Raw genomic sequence first — 9,944 nt, forward strand, 5'->3', positions numbered from 1 at the left:
TATATATATATATATATATATATATATTATATATACATTTACCTTTTTTGTTTTTGAGTTTAACTTTTATATCTGGCCAGCCATTCAACTTCTTTACCTGCTTAGCCTTTTGGAAAGTGTGGCAGTTAGTGCCGATCTCCATTTGTCACTGTGTGAGAAGTACAGTAGAACCTGGACAGATTGTAAACGCAAGTCCAACACACATGACATAACCAAGGCAAACAGCCATTCACACACTGACTCACACTTAGGGACAATTTAGAGTTACCAATCAGCCTAACATGAATGTTTTGGCCTGTGGGAGGAAACTGCAGTACCCAGTGAAAACATGTGTGCATAGGCATGCAAACTTTACCAAGAAAGGCTCCAAGCTTGAAGGCAATCCTGCAACCTTAACATTCATAGGCGACAGCTCTAACCACGGTTCCACTGTGCCATCTTAACATTTGTCAAAGATCTAAAAATTATTATTTAAGTAATGACACTTTTGGTATTTTTTTATACTTGAGGCTAAAATATTGTGCTTCTCATTTGTCTGTGAGCTTTTATAGGAAATACTTAATGTTTTTCAATCAAGTTCAAGTTCGGATGACACGGTGGCACAGTTGGTATAGCTGCCGCCTCTCAGCAAGAAGTGCACCGACAAAGACAAAAAGCATGCATGTTAGGCTGATTGGTAACTATAAACTGTCCCTAGGTGTGAGTGAGAGAGTGAATGGTTGTTTGTCTCATTTGTCTCTATGTGGCCCTGTGATGGACTTGCGACCTGTCCAGGGTGTCCCCCGCTTCTCCCACAGTGATGGCTGGACATGGGCACCAGTGAAAGACTGAAATAAGAACCACTCTAAAGTGGTTCCAAAATGCTAACTTAATGTGCCCTTCACAATGTTCTTCACCTTCCCTGTGGTCTTAGTTTGACATTGTCATGCATTAATTCCAATGATAATGTCAAACCCCATGTGAGGCAGCTGCTGGGATAAACAGTTTCTGTGCTGAAATGTGCTGTCACTAGTTCCACAGAGAGCAGCACACAGGAGATAAGGTCAGGGAAATAGTTGGTATTGTGGAAGGTTGTTGTGTGTGTAATTGTGTCTGTTTTTGTTTCCAAGGTGAAAAGCTTGCAGCTGTAACAAATAACCTATTCCGCAAAGGTTAGGAATGGTGTCGCAAAGCTCCAACGGGGCCTAATGTCAGTACGAGAGTGAGAGCGAGTGGTGAAGAGGCGAATAAATGACCGGTGAAAAGTGTTTGTGGCAGATGTGACATACACAAAGGGGAGCAAGTGTCTTAAAGATTAATACAGGACAGGCAGCCAGAAATCTCTGCAGCACCAGACATCAGAGGAGAAAAACATGAGAAACATGGGTAAGATTGAGGAGGAGAGGTATAAAGGTTAATATTTAGGTATGATTTATTGATGTGGTGGCTCTCAGGAGGAGGACCTTTAAACTATAGAATCTGTCATTTTCGTTTCTAAACTCCCTCAGCTTGAGAACAAATATGCCTCAGTCAGTCCTTCATACCTCTGGAGAAATCATGCAGGGTTCAGATGAAATCATTATGGCTGCACTTTTTACTGTGGTGGCTCCTGAGCTGATAACTGCATTGCTGCTGCAGATCCATTCACAGCTCCTCAGATTTAATATGCCAAGCTAAAATAGTAATTTTAACATTTCAGCACATTTGCATCTATCATAATCAAATTCTATATAATAGATATGTTTATATAAACTGGCTCTAACATTTTAGGATGATAATATGTTAAATGAAACTCCAACATTGTTCATACTGAGACAACTACAACATAGCTGTAACAGAGATATAGTTTTCCAAGATGTTTGCTGTACAATAATTGGCTATGTTTTATATTTAGAAGAATTTAAAACACCTGAAACATTTACTTTAACTGGATTGTTACATCCAAAGAAAACAGTTTTAGGTTTGAAATAAATACTTATCCGTTTGCGACCAGTATGACAGCTCATTGAAAGTTTAACCTCATGCACAATGTATATCATTGTCAACACAAGAACAACTTTTGAACTAAAAGGATTTAAAACTACACTCAAACCTTTTCTGGAATTTACTGACAGCTTGTTTTTTGTTAATCTATATCTAAAGGAATTATATCACTTCTTCACAGGTTGATTTCTAAGTTGCACTGTCCTCCAGTGCTCCTCCACAGAATTAACACTTTTACATGGTTGAGAAGTTGGAGAGCCACTTGATTCATAGTGGCTATGTTGTCTGGTTTCTTGGCCCCTGGTAGTGTCTCATGACAATTTGGCCTCAGGAAAGGGATTGGGCTAAAAATGATTCAAAGTAGGAACTATGTCCAGTCTGTAAAGAAACAAGGACACCCTCTTGGAGCCAGGCTTGGGGATGGGGTGTACTTGGCTCCTGATCTCTGCCAGATCAAGCCAAAAAATAAAATAAAATAAAAATATGCCACCTCTCCATAACCCCACCATGATAGCTTTACACCACCTGGAAAGCCATGAAGGCCAGGTGTTATGTAAGACAGTTGGCAAGAGTGACTCATTGACTATGCCAAACATAAACTGACTCTAGAGATGTGGAATGTCATCTCAAGCAGATTAAATTAGCTACCTTTGTAAGATAGCCACACTCAGCTTTAGAGATAAGGTGAGGAGAGGAGCATTGAAAGAAGTCAACTGAAGCGGTTCATGTATCCGTTGAGGATAAGTCAAGTGTCTTTCATTGGAGGTTTCTCGGGAACTTCCCACTGGCAGGAGACCCATATGCCAGAACTTGCTGTAAGAATAATGTATTCTCTCTGGCCTTGGAACAACTTTGGATCCCCCAGAAGGAGCTGGACAGTGTCACTGGTGAGAGAGATGCCTGGATTTTCCTCCTGGGACTGTAGATAGAAAGGTGCTAAGTACAGTACAGTCACCATTTACCATTTAGTACTTTTACGACTTTACTGAACATGCACTTATAGGCTTTAAAGATTCTGTTTTATATATACAGATGTTTATATCACATAGTAGAAAAACAAACGTGCATTTTCCTAATTTCTTTATATTTGACACACCTTTCTCTTTAGCCACGTTTGGTTGTCAGTCTTCAAACCATTTTAGAGGCTCTTCAGTGACCCAACAGTTAAAGAGCCATTTTGTCATCACTCCAGAGTTGGATTTGAAGAGAGCAAAGCTGAGCATGGAGGATTTTACGTCTTTATTGAATCGGGTTGTTTTTGCTAAAACGAAAGGATTTTGTTCCTCGTTCTGTCTCCCACTGAAAGAAAGACATTATGCCCTGTATGAATTTATAGAAAATCTAAAGAAAATTAAACTAAAGGTAAATTCCACAACATGTGGTGCCTTTTTTCTGACAGTTTATTATAAAGTTCAACCAAAGCTATGACAAAGTTATTGTCTAAGTGGTATTTATTCCTCGTCCCTATGAGTTACAGTTGTCTGAGTGGTCATCAGTGTTTAGATTACTGAGACAGAAATACTAAACTTGCTATTTATTTACAATTTATTTGACAGGCATTGATGTAAACAAATAAAAAATTACTGAAAATTTAAGGAAAAAATATTATTAACCAAATACTGTACTTTTCGCTGTATAAGTCGCCCCTTTTTGCATAAATTAGCATGCCCTGCGACTTATACAGTGAAGCAACATATTTATGTTTTTTTTTTTTCATATTTATAACCCAATTTTTGGATGAGATCTGACAATTTCTTTCATTCTGACATGGAAAATGTTGAACACTACCATTTTCAGCCAGTAGAGGACCATCAAGGTATATGGCAAGCCAAGAGACACGGCTTGCCGTACAGAGCCACCTTCGTCTCGCTCAGGAACTCCTGGAGCAAACATCAAATCAGCTGCATCTTGCCAAGCCGCCCAGACAGAATGCAGCTGATTTGACCACTGAAGTGCATTTATTATTAAGGAAAAGTTCCACTGAGACCCACCTTTACTATAATTTTGAGCAAACAAATAATTGTTTTTAGGTGGTTATCTTGTTAAATTTCGAATAAATGCACAGCAAGTCCTCCCACTGCGTGCTCCCGCAGCTGCAAATTGATTTTTGAAATGCAGCTGATTTGACCATTAAAGTGCATTTAAGGAAAAGTTAAACTGAGACACACCTTTGCTATAATTTTGAGCAAACAAATTATTGTTTTTAAGTGTTAATCTTGTTAAATTCTTGTTAAAGTCCTCCTGTGCACTCTCCTGCAGTTGCCATTTGGCAGCCAATCGATTTTTGTTACAACACCGGACTACGTTTCCGGTTGGTCATTGATGACGCTTAACAAACGTGATGCGTCAGCAGTGACACATAATAGATGCGGCTTATACGGCGGTGCGACGTGTACGAAGGCAAGTACAGTAAATAAATGTTACATAAAAATACCTGTAGATTTTTCTCAAGTAATCTCTTCTTGTGATTTATTTTTTATTTTTAATGTTTTGTTTGTTTGTTTGGCATGGTTAGTAATCCTGGAAGTACTGTAATGGGAAGTTTGTTGCAAAAACCAAAAATCTAATATGTAAAGGATGTGTTTAAACCAAAACTATAATATTTCATTAAATTGAACCAGGCAGTTTTGTGTCTAAACCTAACTAAACATCTTCTGAGAATAGAAAATGTAAGCTAAAGTGTTGCAAACTTGTCTTGAGTAAGTTGTGGATTGAAGCCACAGGAACAGAACTGCTGTATCTATTTCTGGTGTTTGAAAGTCATTGATGTTTTGCTGGTAAGACTGAGAAGTAAAGAACTTCCCCATAGGGTCATATGAGGCCAAAGACATGTTAAAATGTTACTCCCAAAAAAGTTGGGATTAGGAAATGCTGAAGATGGCCTTAATTAAGTATTTTAGATCAAAATATTTGATCTCATTTTTTTAATTAGTGCCATCCAATATCTCAACATGTTGTAACCAGGTGAAATAGTTTCACAATGAATGCATGAGGTCCTCTAAATTTGAAGCCTTCCAATAACGGCACGAATAATGCTGACATGCATCTCTCTGCGCTATAGTGAAAGTGTAAGAGTCATGGATCAGGACTTTTTGGAAAGGCAGAGGAGACAAGTGATAAATGAGAGCAGGAGGGACGGGGCAGTTGTGTGAAGGGTGCACATGCATGACGAAACTCTGGAGGGAGATGTGTTTCAATTAGAAAATCACCAGATGAATGATTGATTTAAAGCAGAAAGAGACACTGAAGGATACATGGGAGGACGTCCAAAAAGGGAGATGGAAGAGGAAACAGAATGAGTGATGAGAAGGTGGAAATAGAGGCAGGAGGAGAAAGAAGAGGGTGGCTGTGGGATAAAAGAAGAATGAGATGGGAAAGAATTAGATAAGTCACCGAGCAGAATGACAAATGTGGACCAAGTACTGTGAGAAAAGTGCAGAAAATGGGGAGAGACTAGAAAAAGAACCAAAACACATTAAGGCCTCAAGGTTGATATTTACCACTCGTTAATATGTAAAATCTAGATGAAAGCACAATTTTGCCTTAAAATTTTTTTTTTTTTTTTAAGACAAAAGTAGCATTGCTTTTTAAGCCATATTTAAATTCAAAGACATATTGGGAGCCCTAAGATTATTGTGGGTGAGTGGGTGAATGTGCAGGTTTGATACAAGGGATCCTTGTAGATATTTCACCATCTTAATATCTCTATTGTATTGCTTTAAAATAAACCTGACAATACAAAGCATTGAAAAATGGTCAGTGTGTACTTTTGTACTTTTACTTTGGAGTATAATTTGTTTAGTTAGAGAGAAAAGCCTTATTGTGTTTTGCCAAACCACAAAGTGTCAATCTCTGAAATCTTCTCTGTTAAATAAATGATGGATTCTGTCGCTGTACTATCAGTCAGTGCAGTGGCAGTAGTTTTAGCATACTAAGTGACTAACTTGTGATTTATTAATGATTTCAATGGATGATTATCTGACCTCAGGATTTTTGTCGTCTCCCCTCCATCTTTTCATGTTTCCCTCCCCATCTGTCTTGCTCCTTGTCATTTCTTTGCTCCTCTCATCCTCCATCTCTCTGTCTCCCCCTTCTCTCTTTTCTTCTCTACCTCAGGGCAAGTGTTCCTCTAAATGCTACAACATGTTCATCATAGAGACGGTGTGTGTGGCCTGGTTCTCTCTGGAGTTCCTCCTGCGGTTCATTCAGGCGCGCAGCAAACTGGATTTCCTCCGCGGGCCACTTAATATCATTGATGCTATGGCCATCCTGCCCTACTATGTCTCGCTTGTGGTGTCGGAGGAGGATCCAGCCTCGGAGCATGAGAGGCCAGGAGGAGGTAAGGGCTATTTGGACAAGCTGGGCCTGGTGCTGAGGATCCTGCGAGCTCTGAGGATTCTCTACGTGATGAGGCTGGCTCGCCATTCTCTCGGCCTGCAGACGCTGGGGCTGACGGTCCGGCGCAGTACTCGAGAGTTCGGGCTTCTATTGCTTTTCCTCTGTGTGGCTGTGACCCTTTTTTCCCCTCTGGTCCATCTTGCTGAGAGCGAGCTGACAGGTGCTCATGACTTCAGCAGCATCCCCGCCTCCTATTGGTGGGCCATTATCTCTATGACGACTGTAGGCTATGGGGACATGGTACCCAGGTCCATTCCGGGGCAGGTTGTAGCTCTGAGCAGCATCCTCAGTGGGATTCTCATCATGGCCTTCCCTGCTACCTCCATCTTCCACATGTTCTCCCGCTCCTACCAAGAGCTCAAGATGGAGCATGATCGATTGTTCAAAGAGGAGTGTGCAGCTGCTGCAGCTGCTGCTGCCGCCGCAGGAGAGGGCCAAGAGGCTGAAGGGGAAGAAAAGGAGGATTCACCTCAATCTGGCCTGGAATCACATCCAGACAAGAACAGTGAGCACTCACTGGAATCTCTGGCACTGCTCAGTGAAGGGGGCAAAGCCACAGGAAATTATAACCACAGTCTTCCACCAGCAGCTTTCTGAACATTTATGCTCAGAAGTTCTGTGCTAAACTTCCAGATGAGTTCATTAATCTTTCTGCTGCATAAAATCAAGGTACTGCAAAGGCCTCACTGATAAAGGTGTCTGCATTATTTTGGATACAAAGACTTCTTTTTTCTCTTCAAGGTGTCGGCAAGAAATGTGCCCAGAAACTGAAGGACATCCAGCCCTTTAAATTTGACGGTCCTCTTTGTCTGACCAGAAAGCCTTTGCAGCAATATTAATAACAGGCTGCTTCCATAAACACGCACTATCAAATCCAAAGTTGCTTTTCCTTCCACTGTGAAACTATTTACAAACTTTTAGATGAATATTTGTTTGTTTCTGACATGCTGCCTATAGAGTATGATCTCAAAATGTCTCATGTACTCAATTTTTCTGCCATGAATGCAAAGAAGTGCACATCCTAATGTATATTCAAGAAGCTTAAAGCCATGATCTTAGAAGAAATGTCAATAAACTGATAGCTTAATTCATACAATAATGTATATCCACCTCTCTCTTGTTTGAATGCCTGGATTTAAAGAAAAAGTGTATCTTTCAACTCTAATATAAATTACAAGTAAGCAGTTTTAACATATGCAGGATGGTTTATCCTTCTTTTCTAATCAATAAGAAAAGAAACAGACAGAGATGGAAAAGGGAGTATTAGTTTTAGAGAAGACGAGTGTGAGAGTGAGCTTTAAGAACCATGAAATGTATTTTGCAATGCTCCAAATAAAAGCTCTCCTTGTAATCTGAGAGAAATCCATTTTCTGGGCTGTAGTTTTTTTTTCTTTCTTTCTTTCTTTGGAGTTTGTTCAGGGTTTGATGGTCTAATCTCCTTGGCTCACAGTGGATGCTCAGTCAGAGTCCTGTTGCCAAAATCTGCTGAGAAAAGAAGAAACAGAAACAGCTGTCCCAGCCCAGACACTCCGATAAGTATTCTGTGAATTCAGTGGCAATCCCCTTCTTACATCATCCCCAGATTTTTATGTGCAAAGCTGCCTCCTGCTAGACGTGGGCCTTCTTTATTTGTTTACTTTTTTACAAATGTGCTTTAAAGATAGGGCCTCTGCATGCCTCTCCTTAATTACTGAGAATTAAATTGAACATTTCCCCCTCCTTGCTTCAGTCCTGAAGTAGTCTTCAGACTGATCTGATTCATTTTCATATTTCTAAGATGATTAAGAGATGTAGACTGACCAGATGTTGATGTAATTTAGATTGAAATTGGGATTAAAACCCACACATACAAGCTACTGTCTGAAACACAGCCTCATCTGGTTGCTTTACAATTAAAGTGTCTCCAGTCTAAACATTATGCAGAGCAGCATCTAATTTTATCTGACTGATTCTCTGATTTATGGGCGTGCAGGTATCTGTAGCTACTGCATTAAGACATCTGGTCAAAATTAGCCTGAAAAAAATATGATGGATTACAAAGACTGTGGTTTTCAGATATCTGTAATTGTTAATGTACAAAATTGTTGTCAGGTTTGTTTACAACTACTGTAGAGCATGATTCTAAATCAATTAAAGAGGCAAATAATCTTTAGAAAGCTGCACTTAAGGCTATAAATATGCTTTTAGCTGCTTTAATGCTTGGGTGACTTTTTCAGCTTTTTTAAAAAAAAGGTCACCTGTCAGCCAAGGTTTTACAACAACTAAATCACAACATGTTCAAATTCACTCCTAAATGTATTTGAAAACAAGCAACTATAAAATCTTATTGTTGCTGAAAATGAAGAATGCAAATACTTTAAGCTTATTATGGCTTCACATGAGCAGCATGCTGTGTTCTGATTGTATTGCTCTGTTTACTTCTGATCATTTACATGCATTTAAGTAAATTAAAGGAATATTCTGCTATTTTCTTAAGTGATGTGTTAAATAATTATTAAAAGTACCTATCAGCCATGACATCAGTTATAGAGAATTAAGTACATAAAAGGCCAGACGTCTTCATCTGGGCTTATCTAACAGCTAACTAAATGAGCTAGCCATTTTTTAAATTCATTTTGCAGGCTTATATAATAAAAATAACACAGCAGTATTTATTAATGCTTCAAGGTTAAATTTAAACCTCTATTGTTTTTGCCCAACACCATTTGTTTAATGGTTATTAGCAAACTGCTTGATCCACAATGAGAAGGTTCTGCTTATAAGACTGAATTTGTTGCAGCTCTTCAGACTGAAGACGTTTTTTTGGATAAAAGATGAATCGTTTCAACAAAGAAGAACTCATGGAAAGGACCTAACTCAGCTTTCTCAACCAAACAATGTCTGCATTACTACACCCATGCATGAGTGTGGAGCATAGATAGACCATGCTTATGCCAATGGTGAGAAGCTGATGAACGTATCATCTTGTCATATGAAAATATTACTAAACTCATGTAATGGTTTATGCACAGACCACATACATTTGCATAATAACACAGATTTTGTTCATTTGAGAAAACAGTGATAAACCAAACAAACACGTCATAAAAAAGTGTAAAGGTTTAATATACTATACTTTAAAACGTGCAGTTTTATCACACAGCACAATGCCACAGATGATTTGAAGGAGTGTGCAGTTGGCATGCTGACTACAGGAATGTCCACCAGAGCTGTTGCCCATGAAATGGTTGTTAAATTCTCTACGATAAGCCGTCTACAAAGGCGTTTCGGAGAATTTGGCAGTACATCCAACCGGCCTCACAACCGCAGACCACGTGTAAGCACACGAGCTTAGAACATCCACCTCCAGCATCTTCACCTCCAAGAGAGTCAGAAACTAGACACCCAGGCAGCTGCTGCAACAACTGGTTTCCATAACTAAAGAATTTCTGCACAAACTGTGAGAAATGTCAGGGAAGCTCATCTGCATGCTTGTTGTCCTCATCGGGGTCTCTGACTGCAGTTTGTCGTCGTAACCATCTTGAGTGAGTGAATGCTCACATTCAATAGTGTATGGCAGGTTGAGGAGGTGTTCTCTTCACAGA

The 9,944-nt window shown here is 39.4% G+C and overlaps 1 protein-coding gene across 1 annotated transcript in view; it reads left to right on the top strand.

Annotated features, from left to right (window-relative positions):
• Positions 1–6,957, top strand: part of kcng4a (potassium voltage-gated channel, subfamily G, member 4a) — a 24,788-nt gene extending 17,831 nt beyond the window's left edge. The window contains exon 3 of the mRNA XM_037682703.1: positions 6,079–6,957. Coding sequence (XP_037538631.1) covers positions 6,079–6,957 — 879 coding nt within the window. The remainder of the gene's footprint in view (positions 1–6,078) is intronic.
• The last annotated feature ends 2,987 nt before the right edge of the window (positions 6,958–9,944 follow it).

This window comes from Nematolebias whitei, chromosome 10 (genome assembly GCF_014905685.2).
Source record: "Nematolebias whitei isolate Nwh7 chromosome 10, NemWhi1, whole genome shotgun sequence".
Classification (NCBI taxonomy): domain Eukaryota; kingdom Metazoa; phylum Chordata; class Actinopteri; order Cyprinodontiformes; family Rivulidae; genus Nematolebias; species Nematolebias whitei.